Here is a 27098-nt window from a genome sequence, read left to right on the forward strand (position 1 = left end):
ATAGAGTTGGAAGGGACCTCTAGGCCAACCCCCTGCACAATGTAGGAACTTCACAAATACCTCCTCCCACACACTCTGAGATCCTGTGTCAGGTGCCCCCACTCTCTGAGGCTAGATAGGTGGTAACCTGAGGGAGAGATGTCTTGGTGCCAGACGTATGGAACTTCCTCCCCAGGGACTGCTCTTTTCAATCACTGTCTTCTCCCAAGGGGGAAGACTTGTGTGTGTGTGGCATTCCCTCAATGATCCTTCCTTCCTGCCTTATTTTTAATTTGCCATAATTTGTTTTATGTATGTTCTCTTAGCTCTGGTTTTTAATTGGTTGTAGGAAGCATTTTTCATTACGCTGTTTGAATCTTTAGTCACCTTGGTGGACTTCATTGGGCAGAGAAGCAGGGCATAAACATTGTAAATATATAAGCGAACAAAATAAAACTTTATTTTTCAGGCCTTTGAAGACATATATATTGAGCAGCGCAAGACTATTAAGACCATGCTGGAGTATGCTGACAAGGTCTTCACGTACATCTTCATCCTAGAAATGCTTCTGAAATGGGTGGCCTACGGTTTTCAAGTATATTTCACTAACGCCTGGTGCTGGCTGGATTTCCTCATTGTTGATGTACGTATTCTGCCTTTTCTATATATGCATGAGATATGTGCATAAAACTATTATTGTTTCTTTCCCAAAAATTATGAGATGAATTGTTAACCTGTTGCTTTCAGAAAGGAAGTGCTTGAGAGTAATTTGGTCCAAAATTCCATAACAGGATGCTTCAGTGGGAACAGAAGTAGAATATTTACCGTAACTGCTTGTATAAACCACAGATCTAGAAAATACATGGTAGATTTCAGTAGTGCAGTGATTTGGCTTGGGCCATGCTTCTGCATTGGGGGTTACAGTTGTGGCAACAGAATAACTGCCTTGAATGTACTTACTTTGGGGAGTGCGGTATAGAAATACATTAATGTAAGTACTACAAAAACTGGGATCAGTTGGCCATACCAACCTAAACTGTATATGCTGACAATTTAATTAAGAAAATAATCAAGGATGATGAAGTTTCCATTTAGCTGGACAAAGATAGCATAGCCCTTGTGGGGAGTGGGTCTGCCGGTTTTGACAAAATTTTGAAATCTGCAACAAAGATGTAGATTCCTAAATAGGACACAAAACTATGCTTCTAGCCTGTGTCTCTAGGTGGTAAGGGGTCCTGACAGTCTACAGTCCTTACTGAAAGAGACATTCCTTGCTAGGGTTGCCGGCAATATGGTGACATCACCAGTGATGTGTTGATGTCACTTCCAGCCATGCTGGGATGCTGAATATCACCCTCCCCATTTCCCTCCCATTTTTCTCCCTCCTCTCAGTTGAGTGGCAGCTGAAAGGGCCTGCTCGAAGCAGGGGATTCTCCCACTTACAGTGGAAACTGGGCAGGCCAATTCTAGAGCATCCCTGTGCAACATGACTGGCACGATGACATCACTTCCAGGTGATGTCATTGCACTGGACACATCAAGCACTGGCTGGTTCTGTGCTGATGGGCTGGAGGCCCCGAAGTTGGGGGAAACCCTGCCCCCAGCGGGAGGCTGAGAACCCTAATCCTTTAAAAGAATTAATTTAGAGCATCCAGCAGATGTTCTCTTGCTTAATTCATTTTAAAGGATCAGCTATGAACTGGGCATAACGGTAGTTCATCAATCACTAACTTCTTCCATTTATGGTGTCAACGGTGGCATTAGGAATTCTGAGCTGTTCTGCCATTTCCTATCCATGGCTGTTGAGCATAACATTGTTAACACTTCTAAGAATGGAACAAATAACTATAATGGACATGCAAAATGTTGTATTTGAAACAGCTGAATTATGATCACTCACAGTATATCCCTTACACCAAGTCATTACTGCAGTTTCTATAGAATGCCAAGCCACTTGGAATAGCATGCACTTCTGCTTTCTTTGAATTACTTGTGTGTGAATTACTATATATATAAATTAAGAGCTCAAAATTATCCTGAGAAACAAATGGCAAGCATTGTAAGCATGGTTTGGCACCTCCCTTAATCAGCATCAGACAGACTGGCTTTGAGGGAACAGCTTGCCAGAAGTCAGAAACAAATTTTGGCTTTGCAGAAACATAGTCAAGGTGTTGAGGAATGATTGGACTCCTTGCCTCCCAGTGTCCCTTTAAAGGGATTCCTGCTGGCCAGCTGATTAACAATGGCTGGCTCTTTGATGGCCACCATCTAGCAATCAGCTGCAGTGTGGCTTTATTTCAGGGGCCGGGAGGCATGGAAAATGACAAAGCCTGACCAAGGAGCTGTGAGCTGCTCATGATCTTGCGTAACCGTTGCCTCACTTCTTCAGGGCTTCAAATAGGAAGAGGCCACAGATTCTGTACCAAGTTTTATAAATCCCTGTAAAAAGGGGAAAGCTGAGGATGGCAGACCAGCTCTTGTTCCCAAGCATCAGGGGAGAGGTGCCAGGGAAACAAGGAAGAGGGGAATGACGAAACCCCAGTTCCTCCTTTGAGTACTGAGGGAGGGCACAGAGTGAGACTTGAGTCGCCATGGCAACCTCTAGAGCAGGGGTGTCAAACATAAGACCTGGTGGGCTGGAACTGGCCCATCCAGGGCTCTTATGTGGCCTGTGATCAACCGATGCAAAGGAGGGAGTACAAAGGAGGGGGGAAGAGGGCAGAGCTTCAGCACAGCAGAACCTCATTGGCTGCAGTCAAGTATTATAAGAGCATCTGCCCAGCACTTCACTGCTGCTTCTCCAGTTTGCATATGTGGATTTTCCTCTGCACCCCACTCCCAGCTCATGGGCCCTTGCAGTGAGGAAACACCAACTCGGAGCATACCAGCTGCTGTCCTTTATACAGTGTCTCTCTTCGGTACGTGGCATTATGTTTTATGGCACACATGGCCCAGCCCCACCAAGTGACATTTATGTCAGATCAGGCACTCATAACAAATGAGTCTGACACCTCTGCCCTAGAGTACCCCTTGCCCCACTAAATATAAGACACTATTTTTTTTAAAAAAAATCCTGAATGTGTAGCATTGCTTAGCTGTAGATAAAGGTAGTCCCCTGTGCAAGCACTGACCCATGGGGTGATGTCACATCATGACGTTTTCTTGAATTATTACCTAAGTCCTATTTTGGGGCATAGGGGTATTTACTTAAGTTGATAGAGAACTAGACCATTTTCTCTTGCAATATGCCTCAAAGGGGGTGGAGCATGTTGTTCCTTAGGGGGAGGTGCCTGTGTCCACAGCTACTTGACTTGGTTATTACTGATGAGAGAGGAGTTTGACGTTTGCATTCTGCGCGTGGGAACAAACGTAACACTATAAATATAAGGATAACAACACATGCTCCTTTGCTCCCAGTTTCATTTGAGGAGCTCACCAGTCTCTTCTGGACGTGATGTTGCTCCAGCAGCAAAAAAAAAAAAAAGAGGGACAATATGTGGGTGGGTCTGGCTATGATTGGTGGCATGCCCTGAAAACTTGGTAGTTACATGGACATGTTCACAAAGGATTGATGCTATGCTTGTGATGCCTTGCATTTAAGATAATTTGCTCAAATTTTCCAGCTGGGCTTAATTTCTACTAGGGATATACATTTTCAACTTCTCTTTTACAAAAATAATATATTTTCTATATTATACCAGGTATTATCAGGATATGCCCTTTCATAGACATTTTGTTCAACTGTAATTGACTTGAAAGATTTGTTTGAAGTTACAGAAAAGTCTTTCTTGAGCACATATACATGGTGTATCTTTTAAAAGTGTGCATACAACAAATGATTTTTCCCCTTTATTTGTATAGGTTTCTTTAGTTAGCTTAACAGCGAATGCCTTGGGCTACTCAGAACTTGGTGCAATTAAGTCACTTAGGACTTTAAGAGCTTTGAGACCTCTAAGAGCCTTATCAAGATTTGAAGGAATGAGGGTAAGAAAAATTTTTAAGAGCCTGAAATAAATGCACACATGAAACAAAACCAGTCATACCATTTTCCTGCTGATATATTAAGAATGTGAGTTGTAAAGTCCCCAGTTTAAATTGCATCTCATCCAAGAATGTAATGAGTGGGTTTTGGTAACAAGACACTGATGGCTGCATTCACACACCGCAAGCAAACCGTGGTCACTTGCAAACCAGGATTCTAAACTACTTTTCAGTCCTCATTCAGAATCCTAGTTTGTAGGCAAAAGTTAATCAATCAATCAATCAAACAAACAAACAAACCACAATTTGTTAAAATGCCCATTGCAGACATCATGGCATACTGTAGTTGGTTCTAACCCAGGAAGTCGTTAATGTTGACACAGCACATAAGGGGCAGAAGGAGGAATCACACAGACCAAGGACTTGCTAAGATCATTCTCTGACCAAATGTGGTAATGTAAATACAGCCATTTTCTAAGTCTCTGTTCACAATCTGAATCATGTGGATAACATCACTGGCATACATTTGGGTGTGTTGCAATGAAAATGGAAATAATGTACATGAAGAAGAAGACGACATTGGATTTATATTCCGCCCTCCACTCAGAATCTCAGAGCGTCTCACAATCTCCTTTACCTTCCTCCCCCACAACAGACACCCTGTGAGGTGGGTGGGGCTAGGAGGACTCTCACAGCAGCTGCCCTTTCAAGGACAACCTCTGCCAGAGCTATGGCTGATCCAGGGCCATTCCAGCAGGTGCAAGTGGAGGAGTGGGGAATCAAACTGATTCTCCCAGATAAGAGTCTGCGCACTTAACCACTATACCAAACCGCCAGAAACACACTATATAAATAAGGTTGCCAGCTGGCCAGGTGAACCATATTCTGTCCCTTGAATAGAGATGTGCAATTGAAGATTTTCATGTCATGCAGTTAAATAACATCACCTGATGATTGATACAGATCAAGCAGACATTAGACGGACCAGTTTAAAGATTGGCAACCCTATAAATCTAGTTTGAATTGCATGTCCTTTTTTTGGGGGGATTTTGCTTTGGATCAGTGCAACTTCTTGCAACATCTAATATTTCATATAGCTTAGTTTAAAAAAAAAAAAAAGATGTCATGTTGAATTTTAGTGATCCCCTGCTGCTTCTTTACCTCGCAGCTGATACGCAGTTTTTCAATATAACTTTGCAAATCGTGATATTCATCCTAGAAGCTAGGGCATGTTGGTTTTATCGACTTGGATTTTTAAACACAGAGAGTGATTAAATTGTGGAATTTGCTGCCAGAGGATGTAGCGATGACAGCTTTAAAAGAGGATTAGATCGTTTCATAGAGAATCAGGGGCTACTTGCCATGGTGACTATGGGGAGCCTCCATGTTCAGAGGCGCTAATCCTGTGAATCCCAGAGCCAGTAGGCAACATCAGGGGAAAGTCTTGGCTTCTATTCCGTATTGTTGGCCCTCCAGAGGAACTGGCTGGCCAGTGTTTGAAACAAGATGCTGGACTAGATGGACCTATGCTTTGATCCAGCAGGGCTCTTCTTATGTTCTTATGCACGTGATTCAAAGGACATGAATATTTTAAAGGCACATATATAATCAATACAGTAAAAGTGCCCATGACTTTTAGGGCACTTCCTGTTTCTCATGCAAAAAAAAAAAAAAACCCTCTGATTTTTGTTTCTTAATCTTGTAGATAACTGACAATCCAATTCCAGACTCTCATTGTTTGGCACTAGCTTTTTCCTCTTTCAAGGCAACTAATCAGGGCTTTTGTGGGTAGAAAAAGCCCAGCAGGAACTTATTTGCATATTAGGCCACACCCCCTGATACCAAGCCAGCCACAACTATGTTCTTGCTCAAAAAAAGCCCTGCAACTAATTATCTTCAGTTTCTGGGTTGTTATTAGCACATATTGTCTTTTTTGTGCTTTGCTTGTTGAAGGTGTATTCCTAATCCTAACCGTATTGTATGAAGCTGCACAGAGAGTGAAGGAGGTTGGCAAGTACCCTAGGTGGGCCTCCTCCCAACTTTCCCCTCTAGACTGAAGATATCAGGGGAGGTTGGGGCTATCTTGGTTGGCATCCTAAAGGCTCTGGTTTGGCAGCAGTCCTTGGTTCAAAGCATAGTGGTTCAAGCCTAAGGCCCTGCTAGGGTTGCCAAGTCCAATTCAAGAAATATCTGGGGACTTTGGGGGTGGAGCCAGGAGACATTGGGGGCGAAGCCAGGAACAAAGGTGTGACAAGCATAATTGAACTCCAAGGGAGTTCTGGCCATCACATTTAAAGGGACAGCACACCTTTTTAAATGCCTTCCTTCCATAGGAAATAATGGATAGGGGCACCTTCTTTTGGGGCTCATAGAATTGGACCCCCTGGTCCAATCGTTTTGAAACTTGGGGGGTACTTTGGGGAGAGGCACTAGATACTATATGGAAAATATGGTGCCTCTACCTCAAAAAACAGCTCCCCCAGAGCCCCCAAAACCTCCAGATCAATTCCCCATTATACCCTATGAGAATCAATCTCCACATAGGGAATAATATAGTGCTCAGCAGACGTTTCCCTCCCCCCCCCCCACCGTTTCTGGCAGCTCTGAAGCAAGGGAGTGGCCTCTCTACTCACGAGTTGCTGCCTACTTCTTCAAAGTAACACAGACACACCATCCCAAGAGGAAGCCTTTCAGTTGGAGACTGAAGCCTCCAGAGGGGGAAAGGCACATGATCCTCTGGGGGAGAGGCTTCCTCCCGCCGGCCAGCTGACTGGGGGCGGGAAGGAGCCTGGGAAAGCAGAAGAACTCCCGCTGGGACCTGGGGATTGGCAAGCCTAGGCCCTGCTCCTTGCTCATTCTCGCCTGGATTCATGGTGAGCACAAAGGTAGGCACACTTGTATGGATGACTCCAGATAATTCAGTGTGTTGAAATCCAAATAGCTGCAACAGGATTTCTTGAGTGAGATACCTCCTTCAGCTTTCTCATATCCAAGCTAAAAATTCCTATTCTTACTACTCTATCATCTTTACCCATTTAACAATGTCGTTTGAATTGTGCTTCTTCTTTTAACATCTCCCCCCACCCCAAAATTCAAAACTTCTGTTTAATAATTCATCAAGGGCAACATTCCATATGTATGCAATATTCTGCTTTACACATAGATCGCTGCATTCAGAATTGCCATGCGTTTTGCCTCCTCAAGTAGCAACTATTCCTGAGGCCCTTATAATCCACATTTCACATTGGCAGATGATGGCATGTATCTGACACTCTTATATTTTGAGTTTTGTCAGAGGATTCATACTGTAAACGAGTGGTATCGCCACAGGACTCAAGAAAGGGGAAATGTAGGTCAGCTGTAGAAACTCAGCAATTATAGGAGGAGTAAGACATGACTGTTCATGTAACGAGACGAGAAAGACAGACATCCCCCAGGGTGTAGCAATGCCCATGCCTTGAAGTCTGTACTATCTACCAGTGCTTTCATTAGCTGTCCATTCATGTATTAAACATATCACATTGCTACAATTAAGGCTGGGTAACCTAATTTTTTTAATGAGACAAAAAGACTACTAGAGAAACAATGCTGTAATATAATCCTCCCTGTTGCATGCTTGCCCAGATAATAATATTATACAATTCCCAGAAACCTGGTTTTTGAAGCACTACAGCTAGAAAATGTCACTGAAGTTTAGCAGCCTGATGAGTTACTTGAGAAGAGTGTTTTTTGAATACTGACAAAAGATACAAATGTTGTGTCCCCCACCCCCCCGCATTGGAAGGAAGTTCCATCCTGTTTAGTCCAGTGAACTGGGCAGGCTAACACACACAGTGTTTCCATATGCACATTACAGCACGCTTTGAACTCTGGGCTGGACACTTGTATGTCTTATTATAATTAATCCTGGAATATTTAAAAAGCACTTTACTATTGCATTCCCATTCTAATAAAAGCCAGTCAGGTAGGGAATCAGGTTTCTGTTCTACAACATATTTTTGAACGAAAGCTCTGACTTTTGTTTTTTATATCTGAAGAAGTGAGCTGTGACACAGAAACTCATCTTGAAACAAAATGCTGCTAGTCTTCAAGGTGCCGCTGGATTTTTCTTCCATTTTCTTCCTGTGTTTTTAAAGCAGGCTTATACAATTTATGACTTTGCAGGTTGAGCGCAGCCTACAGGTAAAATCTGATGGCCCAGCTTAGCCTCAGTAAACATTCTGCTGTTATGGCTTGCCTGGAGCTTCAAAACCAAGGAATGGGAGTGTGTCAAAAACCTGGCAGACCCCAATGCAGAATTCACAGGCTGTATTTGGAGTGGTGGGTCACAAGTATCACACAGACTTACTTTTTAAAAAAAATACTCAAAGCATGAGGCATTTGAGTACGAATCTGTTGTGTTACCCTGTAAATGGCACCCGCTATTAACTGTTATTTACAGAGAAGATAACAGTCAGCGTATCCTGAGTTGTTTGGATTGCTTACATTGAAACAATGTAAGAAATAAAGCAGGAGTCAAGTTGCCTCTTAGAGACCAACCAATTTTTATTTCGAACGTAAGCTTTTGTGTGCAACTTGACTCCTGCTTTGTTCAACTGCTTCAGACCAACACGGCTGCCCGCTTGGATCTATCTAAATGTAAGAAATAGTTATTACTGGAATGGAACCCATCAACACTCACAGAAACATATTTTTCTCCACTTTTCTCTTCCCTGGCCTCACAGTCCCTGAAAAGACTTTGTCAGGGGTTAGTGGACTCCATAGACAAAAAAATCCTTATGGTGTGTGTGCAGAGAGAGGGATGGTGAACTGTAGTGAGGGGCGGGGTGGAACCTCGATAAAGTTTCTGTTCCTCTTCTACCAGTGGAGCTTTCAACAGCTGAAACACTGCTGGATGAGGAGGAAGCAATTTTGCCCAGTTCCCTTCCTCACTACAGCCACCCCAATACCATTTTTTTCATCCACAAGGATCCTTTCCTCCCCCCCCCCCCCCCCGGCTACTCTTGGTAATGCTTTTTTGGGGATCATAAGGGTCTGTTGTGAAAGGGAGATATGGAAAGATTTACATCTAGAAATACTTTGGGCTATGGTTTGTACCAGGATCCAGCCAAATGTTTTAAATTTGGATTTCTTGATATCATCAGGTTTAGAACTGTCATCAGTTATCCTTAAAACTTAGCTGCATTATTTATAAAATTGTCTGTGTTTTCCTATTTTACATCTGTCTTGTTTCTTAGAAGATTCATATGGTTGGCAATATCCAACCAGATTTTTATATATTCTTTCTCTTTTTGTGTTTTAATTTGCTTATCTTTTCATTGTGTCCAGACCTGTACAGAGCATCATTTCAGATTGCTTAATATATATATATCTATAAGCCTTTAGAAGTTTTTTTATTTCTTCCGGATGATAAAATACCTCATTAGTTTTGAATTTGCGTGAAGTTCACACTTTTCCTCTGTGATTTCTTTTACTTGTTAGGTTGTGGTGAACGCTCTTTTGGGAGCCATACCATCAATCATGAATGTACTTCTTGTGTGTCTTATATTCTGGCTCATCTTCAGCATTATGGGAGTAAATCTGTTTGCTGGCAAGTTCTACCACTGTGTTAATACATCCACTGGTGAAATGTTTGATATCAGCCAAGTTGACAATCAGACTCAATGTGAAGAACTCATAGAAAGAAATGAAACAGCCCGATGGAAAAATGTGAAAGTCAACTTTGATAACGTGGGTCTTGGTTACCTCTCTTTGCTTCAAGTAGTAAGTAGCCATTCTGTCCGTATTTCTTAAAGTATCACTATCCAGCGCTTGCTTGCTTTCAGCAGTGGTGTCCCTCATTAGAAAGATAGAAAGACAAAGAACACAGTCTTTCCACAGTAAACTTGTTTCAAAAATGCATGCATTTGCAACATTTTATGCATTTATTTATTTTCTTACTAAAACACTTATACCCTGCTTTTCCCTGCAGCTCAAAGCAGCTTACAGTTGTAAATTTAAAACATATAGCTAGGAGATCTGTCAATTTCCTTCATGAATGATTGAACTCTGATCTAAAATACACCCATTTGCACACACCAAACCCTAATCTTACCTATTAACCCCAAATCTGCAAAATTAACATTTGCTCATTTGTTAATGGATTTTGGAAAATGGTATTTTATGGTGTGTATATGATAAAAATAGTTATGAAACCTGGATTATATCTTCCCTGATTTGTTAAATATTCTGTTCTACAACATATTTGTCACTGAAGTTTCTACTCACTGGGATGGAAGTTTATATTACCGTGCTATTCTAGGCACAGGATGCTTGATGTAGAACAAATGGCTTTATGAACAAGCACCTACGTACTAAATCAAAACCACTTCATTTAAATGCCTGTTTATGAGGATTATGCTTTTCTGTCCCCATGTATGCCAACTGACCTTGAATGATCCTACAATCATTGATCTATTAGAAATCACCTTATTTTTTCATAGTCATTTGGTGTTCTAAGCATCCTGTAGTTTGTAAATTCCATTATTCACTGGAGGTATTTTTAAATAATTGCCTTGCTATGTATTTTACTACTAAAGGCCGAAAAAAACATTTAAACTTATTTGGCTGGACAGCAAAGAGTTTCTTTCATTTAAAATACTACAGTGCTTATAAGTATATAACCATACATAGCATGAATGCTTTCTTTGAGAATGGTTGCTATCTTGCCTATGAAGAGCAGGCGTTAACATAAGAACATAAGAGAAGCCATGTTAGATCAGGCCAATGGCCCATCCAGTCCAACACTCTGTATCACACAGTGGCAAAAAAAAATTATATATACACACACACTGTGGCTAATAGCCACTGATGGACCCTCTGCTCCATATTTTTATCTAAACCCCTCTTGAAGGTGGCTATGCTTGTGGCCGCCACCACCTCCTGTGGCAGTGGATTCCACATGTTAATCACCCTTTGGGTGAAGAAGTACTTCCTTTTATTCGTTTTAACCTGTCTGCTCAGCAATTTCATCGAATGCCCATGAGTTCTTGTATTGTGAGAAAGGGAGAAAAGGACTTCTTTCTCTACTTTCTCCATCCCATGCATTATCTTGTAAACTTCTATCATGTCACCCCGCAGTCGACATTTCTCCAAGCTAAAGAGCCCCAAGTGTTTCAACCTTTTTTCATAGGGAAAGTGTTCCAGCCCTTTAATCATTCTAGTTGCGTTAAGTATATCTTTTGCTTGCAGGCCACTTTTAAAGGCTGGATGGATATCATGTATGCAGCGGTGGATTCACGAAAAGTAAGTATGCTACTGTGGCACATTTATTTATTTCTTTGGTCTCCAACTTCACACAACTATTATTTTGGCTATAATTTCTGAGGGCTGTTTTTGCATGTTCTTATTCTGAGCACATGAAGGTACCTTAGGCCAAGGCAGACCATTAGACCATCTCAATAGCTGGGAAATTTGCAAGCTAAGTGGGGCATGCTGCCTCCAGTAGAAAGGGAGGGGGGAAACAGCTCTGTTGCTCTATACTGTTACTGGTTCAGAGGAGCCTAGAGACAGAGGGCGTTTTCGCACTGACCTTACTCGGGATCGACGTCCCTCTTCACCGCGCAGCGTCTGCGCGGATTTCGCACTAATTGCTCCGCAGAACCCGGAAGAGCCGCAAAGTCCTGCAGCTTTTGCGTTGCAAATGTAAACTGGCCAAAAACCAGTTTACATTTGCGACGCAGAAGCCGCGGGACTTTGCGGCTCTTCCGGGTTCTGCGGAGCAATTAGTGCGAAATCCGCGCAGATGCTGCGCGGTGAAGAGGGACGTCGATCCCGAGTAAGGTCAGTGCGAAAACGCCCAGAGCTGCAGCTGCATGTCACTGGGGCCTCTGTCCCCTCCCATCCCTGTAAAAAACACACGATAGCAGCCCTGACCTGAATAGCCTAGGCAAGCCCGATCTCATCAGACCTCGGAAGCTAAGCAAGATCAATTCTGACAAGTAGTTGGATAGGAGATCTCCTTGGAATACCAGGGCTGGGATACAGAGGCAGGCAATACAAGCCACCTCTCTGAATATCCTCCATGCCCCCAGAAGAGGTCAGTCACCAGAGGTCACCATGACTTCAAGGTGCACACACACATGCACATAAAAAATACCCCTCCAAAAAAGAAAAGAAAGGAACACAATAGCAATACAGCAGGCATAAGCTTCATTTTTAGGTGCTTCTGTGGGTTCTGCTTGTTGTCATTGGCATACTCCCATCTGCTTTTCTATCGTCTCTTCTTATTCCAAAGATATTTGTGTGTGTGTTTTGTTTCTTTTTGAGAGTGGCAGGAACGACATATTTGGAACTGCATTTATTTATTTATTGCACGGAATTATGCCCAAAAGTGCTGGAGTTCAGTTGAGAAGGTTTTTTTAGAACACAGTTGGAATGTGGATGTTATATAGCACCAATCAAATTGGATAACTATCCCGCTGTTTCCTTCTACTACTGCAGAAAGTGAACTTGAGTGCCACCAAAACCCTCCCTCTTGCATTCTGGGACCTTCCTTGGGGAAGCAATAGAACAAAGCAGTAGACAAGAGCACCTTTAAGACCAACTAAGTTTTATTCAGAATGTAAGCCTTCGTCTGCTCTTAAGCAGATTTCATCAGACAAAATGATGAAGTCTGCTTAAGAGCATACGAAAGCTTACATTCGGAATAAATTTTAGTTGGTCTTCAAGGTGCTCTTGTCTACTGATTTGTTATGTTGCTTCAGACCAAGACGGCTGCCTATTGGGGAAGTAATGTTAGTGTGTTTGTATGACTGTGTCCGTATCTTGTGAGGACTGACTGGCTGCCTTGCTGCTGGCATGCCAGATTGGTTTAATGTGGTTTCTGTGGTTTGACAGTAGTTCTTGAGGGCGTGTTTCAGTTAGTATTGCTGGGATTATCTGGTCTGATATTGTTTGTATTGGGTTTGCTACACTGGCCTGTGGGTCTCTGTTTTGACTGTCAGGCTTCCTGGTTCTATTAGCGTTCAGAGGCTTTTTGCCCAGTGGTTGTTTGCTCTTGTGTGTTTTGGCTGTTGGCTTTGCCCTGAAGAAAGCCTGGAGCCTTCACCGGCTGGTGAAAGCCAGTCAGGATGGTCTCAGGGATTCTCTGGGTGATATTATCAACTTGTCCCTTTCAACAGGGACCTTCCCAGAGAAATTGAAGGAGGCAGTGGTTCGTCCGCTTTTGAAAAAAACATCATTAGATCCTGGGGTCTTGGCCAACTACCGCCCAGTTTCGAATTTACCGTTGCTGGGTAAGGTAGTTGAGAAAGCGGTGATGGAGCAGTTACAGGTTTTCCTGGATGAGACATCCGCCTTGGACCCATCCCAGTCCAGCTTTCGCCTGGGCCATGGGACGGAGACTGTCCTAGTCGCTCTCACAGATAACTTAAGACAGCATCTGGATCAAAGCGGGTCAGCGCTGCTGATACTTCTTGATCTGTCAGCAGCAATTGACATGGTCGATTACGACCTTATGACCCAACACCTCGCCATAGCCAGAGTTCGGGGGGTGGCCTTACAATGGTTTTCCTCCTTTCTCCAGGGACGGGGACAAAGGGTGATGCTTGGCGAGCAGACTTCCTTGCGGCATCCACTTGTATGTGGAGTGCTGTAGGGAACCATTCTCTCACCAATATTATTTAACATCTATATGCGCCCCCTTGCCCAGATTGCCCAAAGTTTTGGGCTGGGTTGACTTGCCACCAGCTCTATCTGTTGATGGGTGGCTGGCCAGTCACCACCCCTGATCAGTTGTCCGAGACATTGGGAGCCATGGCAGGGTGGTTACAACAGAGCCGGCTGAATCCAGCTAAGACAGAGGTCCTGTACCTGAGTCGCGGTGGGGTGGGTATGGGCATCAAGCTCCCAGCTTTGGACGGTGCTACATTGGTACCAGCCCAAAAGGTGAGGAGCTTGGGAGTGACCTTGGGTGCCTCCCTTTCCATGGAGGCCCAGATCACAATGATTGCCAGGTCTGCCTTTTGTTATCTTCGGCAGATCAGGCAGCTAGCACCATATCTATCCCCCCAGGACCTGGTTACAGTGATCCATGCAATGGTCACTTCCAGACTGGACTACTGTAACTCACTCTATGCTGGCTTACCCTTGAGACTGATCCGGAAACTGCAGCGGGTGCAGAATGCAGCGGCTCGCCTGCTAACTGCACCATCTTTACGGGTTGGCATTTGGCCGGCGCTCCGCAGTCTGCACTGGCTGCCCATTGAGTACAAGATCCGCTTCAAGGTTCTAATGCTAACATTTAAAGCCTTACGCGGCCTGGGACCAACATACCTGCGGGATCGTCTCTTTCCATATATGCCCAGGAGGTTGTTACATTCATCCTCCCAACATCTGTTGGCCATCCCCGGCCCAAGAGACAGCTGCCTTGCCTCAACTAGGGCCAGGACTTTTTCAGTCCTGGCCCCAACCTGGTGGAATCAGCTCCCTATTGAGATCCGGGCCCTACCTGGCTTATTAGCCTTCCGAAGGGTCTGTAAATCGGAGCTGTTCCACCAGGCTTTTAGCTGAGGCTGCGGGTGTCTATTCTTGATCTGGTTGGCCTCCCCGGCCAGCACTGTCATCTGTGCTAGGAACTGGAATAAAAACTGCCATCCCTATGAGATAACATGATGTGAGATGGCTGACTGGGCAATATGTGATGTCATGGTAATCTGAGTGCTGTTGAGTTGTCTGTTTTAAAATGTTTTTATTGTTTTATTATATGTTGTACTCCGCCCTGAGCCCTACGGGGAATGGACAGAATAGAAATGTACTAAAATAAATAAAATAATAAATAAAATAAATCCCCACCCCCCACCCCCTTAAGAAACAATGGAGTCAAGTAGGATGGCTGTGGCACTTGTTCAAGGGTCCAACGCTTTGCCCTAATTTGCAGTACTATGACCCCAGCAATTTTGGTGTGATTTGGTTGAAAAACAGCCACGCCAGGCCCCTGCCTTTAGAAAAAGGTCAATAATGGAACAAAAATAACTCCAGAATACCAGGGAAAAAAAACCCTGCACCTGATTACCAAAACAGTGTCAAGAGACCAGAATACCCTTAAATGCTGGTATTTATACACTTTCCAAAATCTGAATATGACAAATATCTTGTTTTCTAGGTGCACATTCTTATTATTGCTTGTTGCTGAGTATCATTTTGGGAGGCTTTAGAGCAGGAGTGTCAAACATGCAGCCCGCGGGCCAGATCTGGCCCACACAGGTCTCAAATCTATTCCCCAAGCAATCTTATTCTCCTTTCTCTTCCAGGGCTGCTACTGCAGCCGCACCGTAGCTGAATTTTTCCCTAGCTTCTTCTGTGGCTCTTTGCTTTCTGCCTCTTACCTGCACAACTGAAGGTTGTGGTTTCTAATGTCAGACTCATATTCATTTATTATTTGCATCCTCCTGGACTGAATCCTCCTGAATAGAATTGAGATCTAGGTTTCCTGTCTCATTAGCAAGACTGGTATCTCCACACCTACTAATCCTTTGCATATCACACCTAATCCAATCAAGCCTGCTATTGTCATTCGTCTGCTACTGCCATTTGACATCTGAAATCACCTTTATAAAGTTTATATCTCCAGTATTTCATGTTACATTTTATGGCATGCATGGCTCAGCGCAACGAAGTGACATTTACATCATATCCGTCCCTTGCAATAAATGAGTTCAACGCCTCTGCTTTAGAGCTCTATAGAAACTTCTGATCATTTTACCCGAGAATGGTTCGGTTAAATTAAACTGGTATTAATCATTGGTCTTGACTACATAAGAACAAAAGTATTCCAATTTTATATTAATTGATAATGTTTATTTGGTATAACATTTGTGTTTACTTTGTAGGTAGAAGAACAACCTAAATATGAGGATAACCTGTATATGTATCTTTACTTTGTCATCTTTATCATCTTTGGCTCCTTCTTCACCTTGAATTTATTTATTGGTGTCATCATAGATAATTTTAATCAGCAAAAAAAGAAGATAAGTTAATTTTATCACACTCTTTCAACACATTGTCACGGGTTGTCATTATGATGATTCCACTGCTGTTATGTTTCCCTTTTTTTGAGCAGCAATGAAATTCCAGCTGGCTTGGTGTCAGGGGGTTTGGCCTAATATCCAAATGAGTTCCTACTGGGCATTTCTAAAAAAGAAAAGAAAAGAAAAAAGCCCAGTTTCCCTTAAATTTAATAGACAAATTCCTTTGTTTTTGTTTTTTGAAAAAGATTTTTCAAGAGTCAGTCAGTCAGTCAGTCAGTCAGTTTATTGCGGCTCTAGGCCAATCGACAGCAACAACACAACTCATCAATAACAGTACAACACAACACCAAGTTGAAATATAACATAACAATATAAAACTTGTACATCCATCAAAGTGGTAATAAAATTAGCTGACGTAGGCAACACTTAACTAAAAGCATCTTCTTTCAAATACAGACAGCATTAAATTTCTTCCTGTCAAGGTCGGTAACATATAGAAACTTAGCAAGATCCAAAGAAAGTTGATCACTCCCATCCCCTAAGAGGAAGTAAATGGTCTATTCTTTCTATTCTCTGACTGGCAAAAGCACTATCCACTATTCTTGGATATCACATGGCGCACTTGTTTGCTGGTGCTGTCTTATCAATTTCCATTAAAAAGCCGATTCATACCTAGAAAGGAATGGGCACACTAGCCTGTTTCATCAAGTCAAAGTATTGGAGCCAAAACATGGGCATTGCTCCCTGGCACCATTTCTGAATTCCCACACTATTAAGTGAAAAAAAAACTAGGAAAAGGAAAATTATATACATACAACATTTGAAAGCCAAGGCAATATCCTGTCTTTTATTAAAAAGTCAGCCTCCCCTATTCATCCAGTGCTGATTTACTATAGGCCTAATGTAAAAATACTTCCCATTCTATGAGAATAACTGTGAATATATTTGCTTTAAAAAAAGAGGTGCCTGGTTGTAAACAGTTTTGGTTTCCTCACTTTACTTTGGAGGTCAAGACATCTTTATGACAGAAGAACAGAAAAAATACTACAACGCAATGAAAAAACTAGGGTCCAAGAAGCCACAGAAACCTATTCCTAGGCCAGCGGTAAGCCTCTGGAGCTTTACTATGATTATTTACTTTTTTGTCCTTTTGAATTATGTCTTGGAGTTAGTTGCTTTGCAGATAAGTGGTGATTTTCATACAGTCATAATTGAACCCGCTGTTATATTGAAGGCAACTTATCATTGGAAAGAACTTTTTAAAAAAACATTTTCTTAAACTGCTTTTGTCTGAATACTGGAAACCATAAGCATACCTACTATTACTAACTTGGAACACTATTACCATAAAATTTTAACTTGTTATCCTTCCAACACTATTCAGATAATGGCCATAAAACCCACTAATTCATTTATTTCCAGTGCCATGTTGTCCCACCTCCTGGAAGGTCCAATAGAGGTCAAGAAAGTAGTTATGTTGCTGACTCCTCTCATATGGTCTTTGTAAATCATGAGGTAACTGAATAAGGTAACTGAATCATGAGGTAACTGAATAAGGCATCCTTTCCTTCATCCACAGAACAAATTCCAAGGCATGGTTTTTGATTTTGTAACAAAGCAAGCCTTTGACATCAGCATCATGATTCTTATCTGCCTTAACATGGTCACCATGATGGTAGAAACAGATGACCAAACTGATGCAATGGAGAACATTTTGTACAGAATTAACCTGATCTTCATTGTCCTTTTCACCGGAGAATGTGTCCTGAAACTGATTTCTCTCCGATATTATTATTTCACCATTGGCTGGAACATTTTTGATTTTGTGGTTGTCATTTTATCCATTGTAGGTAAGGACAAAATCAATTCAGTAGAAGGTTACATGGAAAATTTAATCAATGAATTCTTTTTTTACTTTAAAATTAATTTCTAGGAAGACTATTACTGAACACTGTTAATTAACAGATCTCGTGCATTATCTGTTGTATTCACCATTCTGTAGAGTTTTTGTGCTTGTGTGCATAAGAAGTGCTTCAGCATATATAGAGAGAAATATTACACATTACTCTCCTACAGTAGTTTTAAAAATCCTCACACTTACTAGAGGTATCCTAGCTAAACACTCATGGCTTAACCTGCTGTAAGTATATAGTACATTAAGCGAAAGCTTGGAATCTAATTATCTGCAGCATGTACAAATAGTCAATATTTTAAAAGGTTAAGTCTGGGGTCTACAACTTTTAACATTCAATAGATGTAATTATAACCTTTTCTAATATTTTTCTCTCCCCCCTCCCTTTTAGGTATGTTTCTAGCAGAAATTATTGAGAAATACTTTGTGTCCCCCACCTTGTTCCGAGTTATCCGACTTGCCAGGATAGGTCGAATCCTGCGGCTTATCAAGGGTGCCAAAGGGATCCGCACTCTGCTTTTCGCCTTGATGATGTCTCTGCCTGCCTTGTTTAACATCGGTCTCCTGCTTTTCCTCGTCATGTTCATCTACGCTATATTTGGAATGTCCAACTTTGCCTACGTCAAAAGAGAAGTTGGGATTGATGACATGTTCAACTTTGAAACTTTTGGCAACAGTATGATCTGCCTCTTTCAAATTACCACCTCTGCTGGCTGGGATGGCTTGCTAGCACCCATTCTTAACAGTGGGCCTCCAGACTGTGACCCTTACAAAGATCACCCAGGAAGCTCAGTCAAAGGAGACTGTGGCAATCCTTCTGTTGGGATTTTCTTCTTTGTCAGCTACATTATCATATCATTTCTAGTTGTAGTAAACATGTATATTGCTGTAATTCTGGAGAACTTCAGTGTTGCAACGGAAGAAAGTGCTGAGCCTTTGAGCGAGGATGACTTTGAAATGTTCTATGAGGTCTGGGAAAAGTTTGATCCGGATGCAACCCAATTCATAGAGTTTAGTAAGCTCTCTGATTTTGCTGCTTCGCTGGATCCTCCTCTTTTAATACCAAAACCAAACAAGGTTCAGCTTATTGCAATGGACCTGCCCATGGTAAGTGGTGACAGAATTCACTGCCTCGACATCTTGTTTGCTTTCACAAAACGCGTTTTGGGTGAAAGCGATGAAATGGATGCCCTTCGGGTACAAATGGAAGATCGGTTTATGCAAGCCAATCCATCCAAAGCCTCCTATGAACCAATTACAACCACGTTGAAACGAAAGCAAGAGGAAGTGTCTGCTGTCATTATTCAGCGAGCCTTCAGGCGCTACCTCCTAAAACAAAAAGTTAAAAAAGTTTCCTGCCTTTTTAATAAAGATCGAATTAAAGCTGGAGATGACACGCTTATCAAAGAAGATATGATAATTGACAAACTCAATGAGAATTCTACTCCTGAAAAAAACGATATGACCCCTTCCACCACCTCTCCACCCTCCTATGATAGCGTTACAAAGCCTGACAAAGAGAAATATGAAAAAGACAAATCAGAAAAAGAAGATAAAGGTAAAGATATCAGGGACAGTAAAAAATGAGTAAAGCGAATGGTTCCTTTTGTGACAAATTGTTTACAGCTTGAGAAAGTAAAGTCTTATTTCAAAAGGACTCCCTATAGGAGGTTTATGCCAAACTGACTGTTTTTACACACGCAGACACACTCACATATAAATATATCTATAAATATATATACAAATGTTAGATATATACTTAAGGTCAGTGCCTATTAACAAGACAGTGACCCCCTCATCATCCAAATGCTCCTCTGTAGAACAGGGCGGCAACCTTGAGAGGAGGTTACTGTTTTAATTACCAGCTGACACTGCTGAAGAGGAAAGAAAAATGGCTACCCAGACTGTAGGGACCAGTCAAAGAGGTGCAAACCTAGGATTTCTGTGTGTTTAACATGAAAACACTCGAGTACAATAATTGTATCCACTGTTTGCATTCCAACTGCCACATTTTTGCCATATTTTTACAAAAATCCGTGTTGGTGAGGTTGTCATTTTTTTAATTCACAGGTTGTTTACTATTATATGTGACTATTTTTGTAAATGGGTTTTATGTTCCGGGGGGGTGGGTGCAGGGGTAGGGGGAGCATATGAGGAGCAGCTGTTCTCCTGTCTGAGTCTCTTGTAATGTACAGACCGAAGCGATGTGCATGAAGGCATGCTACACTTATAGACCATGCATGGAAAACAATAAGACTTTGCACAAGAGTTTTAAATACTTCCATGTTTCAGGATGGCTTCAGATTCTGAGGTGCTTAATAACAGTATACATCTTTTGTGTCTCATCCTGACAATTCTTAATGTGCCTGTAAGTCTCATAAAATCAACAGTTATTCAATAGAGGGTTGTGGGTTTCTTTTTTTTGTTTTCCAAACAGACTGGTTGTAATGCCGATTTGAATTGGAGTTTAAATTGTGCTAGGGGAAGAGGTGCAGTGTTTTGGCAAGAAAATACATTCGCTTAAATTGATTCGGAACTGGCCAACAGAAACGGGTGGGGTATGGGGAGGAAAACCCCAACATTTATAAGTTTGTTTGTTTTGCTTTCTCCCCCCAGTATTGTTTAGCCACCTTCTGCTCTCAGCAAGGTTGACATTGTATGTGTCAATGAGATAATGCTGTCTATGTAAATAGTTATTTTAACCCTGTGGTGCATGTTTGAGCAAAGGAATAATGACCTGTGCACAATATTTATTGCGTCAAATATGTACCACAATGAGTGTCGTTCGCAAGCCTTGAAAAGAAAAAAAAATGATGTATTCTGTACCATTATAAGTAGTTTGGAGGCTATCACTGATGCATGTTGTTTATTCTTGCCTTCGCTGCTGTATTTTACTTGGATTTGTTCCGAAATCTAATATGGGAAGCCATATGTCAGTGGTAAAAGTGAAACCAATTGTTCAACCGGACATCATTCCTCATTTCATCAAGCAATAGTTTGCAGCTTTCGGGATTAAAAAAAACAAAAATTTAAAAAAAGCTTCTTGCTTTGCTCTTACTTTATTCCTCTCTTAACTTTCGAGTGAGTACTGTACAGTGCGTAGCCAAACTGTACACATTTCATGTTGGAAACAGCTTAATCTGTTCAAAGTACATGTTTAGAATTTTCTAAGGGGAAAACAATTATAAATAGTGTACAAATATCATTTGATTTTATTTTTCAGCATTTTGTACATAAATGACAAAACAAAACTGACTTTCAGGTTGATGTCACAGGCTGTTATTACTTTCTGTTCATGGCACTTTTTAATTGATGAACTTCACAAAGTAGTTGAAAAACAAGAGGAGAGAATGGGAGGTAATGTTAGGTTTCTGTTCTTTTTTTTTTTTTAAATTAGAACTGTATTTTTGCACACATCTTAAATGTGGATGTTCAGAGTCCAAAATGCACTTGCTTCCAAATAGCTATAACTTGTAATTGAAATGTGGTGGGAAAGACTTATTTGAATTCCTGGCACTGCCTGCTTCAGCAGTATCAATTTAGTCTATCTATTCATAAAATCCTTGATCTTTTCCAGTGTTTGTTTACATAGACTAATCTTATTCTTGTTGATTCATGCTGCACTAGAAGTCTTCTAAGTATTATATGCGGTCCCACAATTATATTTCCCCCCCCCCACAAGAACTAAGTAGCGAACTTATATATCTGATCACATCAGGACTTTTTTTTTTTTTAATTTCATTCACAAGCAAAAATTAAACGTTAATTCCTCCTTTTACTGAAACTGTTGACTTTGTGTGTTGGTGAACTGCATGCAGGAAAATGCTATTACCATAAAGAACGGTAAGCCACATTACAATTGAGCCAAAAGAATAAAGACTTCATTTTTTTTATCATACTGAATGGTGCTGTCTTTGTGTTTTGCTGTGGCTGGCATTCTGACTCTAAAGATAGAGCATGTGATGTTCTACACCAGAGGCGTCAAACTAATTCGTTACAAGGGCTGGATTGGACTTGAGCTAGCCCATGTGTGCCAGTAATGCCAGGTACATGAGATAAATTTTATAGCGGACGCAGGCAAACTTAATTCACGATATTATTCTTTACTCAAAATACAAACAAAAGCAATTGTTTCCTACCAGTGAAAGCAATGGATTTACTGGGGAACCCACAAAAGCCCCAATAAATGTATTTAATCATATGCAAAACTAGGACCGATTTCACATTCAGCTTACCCTGCTGTCATGTTCCTCTTCTCCACGCAGCATCCCTCGGATTTCCCACCATCTGCTCCAGAGCTGCAGCAAACATCGTGGTTTTCGTGCGGCAAACAGAAACAGCTAAAAAACAGTTTCTGTTTGCCCTGCAAAAACTGCAGTTTCCTGCAGCTCCGGAGCAGATAGTGGGAAATCCAAAGGACACTGCACGGAGAAGAGGAACGTGACAGCGGGGTAAGCTGAGTGCAAAATCGGTCAACATTTTTCCCCAAGGGATACCATAAAGGGGGGGGAGTACCTTATATATCCATGCATACCAGTTGCTTGTGGGTCGGGTAAGAGCCCTGGGTGGGCCAGTTCTGGCCCCCAGGCCTTATGTTTGACACCCCTGTTCTAAACAGTGCTTCAACATGGCTTTTCCTGTAGCAAGGGTTGTGGCAGCACTCAACAGATATCAGGCTGCAGATCTCAGGTTCTAGGTTAGCAAGGAGCCGTCAAGTTCTAGAGGACCTGAAAGAGTTTACAGCTGCTTAGATGGTAGACTGACTTAACCAAGTTCTGCAGTCATCTCCCAGGCCTTCTGAGTGATCAGTCCTATTCCTTATTTGAAAAGCAGCAATTTATTTAAAGAAAATAAACTTGACTGGAAACTAAGCACTTTGACATCACGGGTTAACCAAAACACTTGCCCTCTGCTGGTAACTTATTGGGTAGTGAAAGCTGTTGGGTGCTTGGTTGATCCACATATTCTGGCTCCTCATTTGGGATGGATGAGCCCATGGCCTCAGGAGTTGACCTATAGAGTGCTGCTCTTTCCCTTGGGCTGCAATTTAAACTAAATCAAGACTGTAAGTTTAACTGAGGCAGATTGCTGCTGACCACTTAACACAGTCCCACACCATAACATCCACTCAGCTTTGTTAGAGAGAGGGAAGAAGGAAGGGACTCCAATAGACATAAGTTTCTAGACTTTGCTTTACTGTCCCTCCCTCATCATACATTCTGACTCTCTACAAAAGTTCTTGCAGTGATGTCAGTGTTTGAGGCCTCGTTTTCATTCTTTCATTCATCCAAGGCTCGACTGTTGCTCCCACTCATCCACGAAACACATTCAAACCCTTCACAGCCTTTTCCAACCCAGGTTTTTTAAGCAGAGCTGTGGGTAGATCATCAGACACAACTGCAGAATTAATCTATTTCTTATGTACAACTTTTAAAATGTTTCAGGAAATGAGTCAGTAGAACAGTCTTGTCCCCTTGTTGTTGGGTTTTTTTTTTTTTGGCTGCTTGCCTAGTCCAGAAGCAAAACTGCCACTCAGACTAACATTTTTCACTCCCACTGGCAACTCCAGCAGCTTCTATTCCCAAGAAGTCTGTTTTTGTCTGCATGTTTCTCTGTTAGCTTGTTTTGTTGGCTTATACACAAGGGTTGCCAGATCTGGGTTGAGAAATACCTGGAGGCGGGGCCTGAGGAGGGTGGGGGTTGGGGCATAATGCTATAGAGTCCAGTTTCCAAAGTGGCCATTTTCTCCAGGCGTTTTCGCACTGACCTTAATCAGCAGCGACGCCCCTCTTCACCGCGCAGCGTCGGGGCGGATTTCGCACTAATTGCCGCGGAGCACCCGGAAGAGCCGGAAAGTCCCGCGGCTTTTGCGGCGCAAACGGAAACTGCCAAAAACCAGTTTCCATTTGCGCCACAAAAGCCGCGGGACTTTCTGGCTCTTCCGGGTGCTCCACGGCAATTAGTGCGAAATCCGCCCCGATCCTGCGCGGTGAAGAGGGGCGTTCGCTGCCGATTAAGGTGAGTGCGAAAACGCCCCAGGTGAATTGATCTCTGCCACCTGGAGATCAGTTCTAATAGTGGGAAATCTAGCCACCAGTTACAATAGTGGGGAATCTCCAGGTTTGCAAAAATATACACACTCATTAAGTACAACCTTACACCCTGCTTCAAGGGGGAAATGGACACAGAAGAAAAGCCGCTGATACACGCTTCTTACAATTGAAATGGGCCATTCAAAAATTGCATTGGAACTCAAAGAACACGGTCCTTCTGGTAAACCAAAAGCACTTCAGGATTATGGGCAGCTGAAGGAGAAATTACAGTGACTCTCAGCATTCATGGGGGCCTAATGAAGACAGAAGAACCTTCCTGAAGGAAGGGCAATGGCCTGGCCAACCTTGTCCTGCCTCCATCTTAAGACTCAGAAGGCAGCATTAAGCCTTCGTGTGTTTTGCCCTATGCAAGAATGCTGAGGGTCTCGGAATGTGCTGCCCTTTCACCTCCTTCCTGGGATCCACATTTGGGGTAACAAGCTTAGGTAAACATCGGACGTTTCATTCTGCACGTTGTTAGTCAATGATTGTGTACAGAGGAATGTATAAAATAAAGCAACGCAACCACTGTCACTCAAGACACAAGCAGCAGAGACAGACTGGTGCGATGAACATCAAGCCTGAGTCGTGTGACATTCCTACACCTTCCACTAAAATGTGTTGGTGTGGACTTGGCAACCCTAGCTTGTGGGGGGGGGGAGTACCATACACAGGGGTGCAAATTGTATTTTTCCCATTTTGTAGTAAATGCAGTTGGTTTGCTTAAGCCAAGGTGTGTGTGTGTGTGGAGAGGTGGCTTTTAGAAAGGAGGCCCTAAGCCTTGAACTTGCCCCTAGCTAGGGTTGCCAATCCCCAGGTGAGAGCAGGGGATCCCCTCCCCCCGCTTCAGGGTCATCAGAAAGCGGGGGGAGGGGAGGGAAATGTCTGCTGGGAACTCTATTATTCCCTATGGAGATTTATTCCCATAGAAAATCATGGAGAATTGATCCGCTGGTATCTGGGGCTCGGGGGGGGGGCTGTTTTTTGCGTTAGAGGCACCAAATTTTCAGTATAGCATCCAGTGCCTCTCCCCAAAATACCCCCCAAGTTTCAAAAGGATTGGACCTGGGAGTCCAATTCTATGAGCCCCAAAAGAAGGTGCCCCTATCCTTCATTATTTTCTATGGAAGGAAGGAATTGAAAAGGTGTGCCATTCCTTTAAATGTGATGGCCAGAACTCCCTTTGGAGTTCAATTATGCTTGTCACAGCCTTGATCTTGGCTCCACCCCTAATGTCTCCTGGCTCCACCCCCAAAGTCTCCTGGCTCCACCCCCAAAGTCTGCAGATATTTCTTGAATTGGACTTGGCAACCCTACCCCTAGCTTCAATACTTGGGTTACATAAATAATAAATAAATAGAAGAAGATGAAGAAGATATTGGATTTATATCCCGCCCTCCACTCCGAAGAGTCTTAGAGCAGCTCACAATCTCCTCTACCTTCCTCCCCCACAACAGACACCCTGTGAGGTGGGTGGGGCTGAGAGGGCTCTCACAGCAGCTGCCTTTTCAAGGACAACCTCTGCCAGAGCTATGGCTGACCCAAGGCCATTCCAGCAGCTGCAAATGGAGGAGTGGGGAATCAAACCCGGTTCTCCCAGATAAGAGTCCACACACTTAACCACTACACCAAACTGGCTCTCCAAGTGATGTGTTTAATGTGGAGATCAATTGTAATTCCAGGAGCACTCCAGTCCCCAGCTAGAGGTTGGCAACCATATGTGACCTTTGGCTCCATGTTACTTCAGTCTGTGTTTTAAAAGTACTTTAGAGTTCCTTGAACTATCAAGAGCTGCTTACTTAAAAGAACCCATAAGGGCCAAATCAAATCCAGTGATAAACTCCCTTATCACTTCTTGGCAAGGAGGGAGGTACTGAGATCTTTGTTTCACATTGAAGGCCTACTTGGGAGGAACTGAGATTCAGCCAGCTTCAGCAAGAAAACAGGGTTTCTAAGACACTGACTACGGGATCACAGGAGCTACCTTCTGTTAAACCCGATTTGGTCAAGTGACAGTACTTTGAAAAAGGTAAACTGCCTTGTAGAGGAGCAAGAAAGCAGGAATAAGCTACATCTGCTGGCATGGCACAAAGGTATATAACAACACCTGGCAAATAACATCCTATTAAGCCTGTATTAAAGGACAGGATGCTTTTTCTCCAGGCAGTTGGCAGCCCTGTGTCTAGCCCCCACAATAATATGAGTGAGTCAGGTAAGGCTTGTTGGCAGTCCAGAGCGGCCTCAACTCACAGGGCTTGTGCCACCTCAGGATTTGCTGCCGAATTAGAAGTAATCCCTGCATTCTTCCAGCAGTCAATTATCATGTAGCTAAAAAGCTTTCCCTGGACGTTTGTTAGTGGTATGAGTCAGTCTTTCTGCCAGCCGCTGGAGTCTGCATTTCATATAACAAAACCTATAGCAGCCTACTTAAATATCTGGAAAATCCTATACAGAGAAATGTGCTTCGCCTCAAAGAGCATGTTTCCCTCCACCTAGAAAGTCAGTCAAGCATTTCTGATATGAGAATTTTGGACAATGCACGATTTCCCAGCACTGTAATTGGGAATGTACCACTGGGATGCTGTGACTGGCTTTTGGCAGTTTCTATGGGAACCAGAATTTTTGACCTGCAAAGAATCGAGTGGAGTGTTTCCTTTTTCTTTGAAAAATGCTGATAGATCAAAGAAAACAAGAACACTGCTTGTGTTGCCAGCTCTGGCTTGGGAACTTCCTGGATATTTGGGAGTAGAGCCTGGGGGGGATGAGCTTGGGGAAGGGAAGGGAAGGGAGGAAGCTCTGCAAGATGTGATGCCATAGAGTCTGACCTCCAAACCTGCCATTTCCTCGGGGGTGGGAGGGTGGGAGGGGAGGGAAGGGCTGATCTCTGTTGTGCGGAGACTCCAGGCCCCATCTGGAGGCTAAAACAACATCCAAAAAAAAAAGGGACCACAGAGATAGTGTACACAACAAAGGCATAATAATCTGTACTTCCAATTGTTGGGTCACAATGTATGCCTGGTTCCTTTTCACTTCACAAAGCCTTCTTTTAACTCTTCAGCTAGAAGAAGAAGAAATTGAATTTATACCCCAACCTTCACTCTGAATCTCAGAGCAGCTCACAATCTC

At 42.6% G+C, this 27098-nt stretch overlaps 1 protein-coding gene across 2 annotated transcripts in view; it reads left to right on the forward strand.

The window, feature by feature from the left end:
• LOC132585366 (sodium channel protein type 2 subunit alpha-like) overlaps positions 1 to 21608 on the forward strand; it is a 147956-nt gene extending 126348 nt beyond the window's left edge. For both annotated transcript variants that reach the window (XM_060257227.1, XM_060257228.1), the window contains 8 exons: positions 449 to 622; positions 3841 to 3963; positions 9442 to 9723; positions 11191 to 11244; positions 15831 to 15968; positions 16969 to 17073; positions 17548 to 17818; positions 18272 to 21608. In XM_060257227.1, the coding sequence (XP_060113210.1) occupies positions 449 to 622; positions 3841 to 3963; positions 9442 to 9723; positions 11191 to 11244; positions 15831 to 15968; positions 16969 to 17073; positions 17548 to 17818; positions 18272 to 19467 (2343 nt within the window). In that variant the 3' untranslated portion in view covers positions 19468 to 21608. The remainder of the gene's footprint in view (positions 1 to 448; positions 623 to 3840; positions 3964 to 9441; positions 9724 to 11190; positions 11245 to 15830; positions 15969 to 16968; positions 17074 to 17547; positions 17819 to 18271) is intronic.
• The last annotated feature ends 5490 nt before the right edge of the window (positions 21609 to 27098 follow it).

The sequence above is a fragment of the Heteronotia binoei genome, chromosome 16 (genome assembly GCF_032191835.1).
Source record: "Heteronotia binoei isolate CCM8104 ecotype False Entrance Well chromosome 16, APGP_CSIRO_Hbin_v1, whole genome shotgun sequence".
In the NCBI taxonomy this organism is placed as follows: Eukaryota; Metazoa; Chordata; class Lepidosauria; order Squamata; family Gekkonidae; genus Heteronotia; species Heteronotia binoei.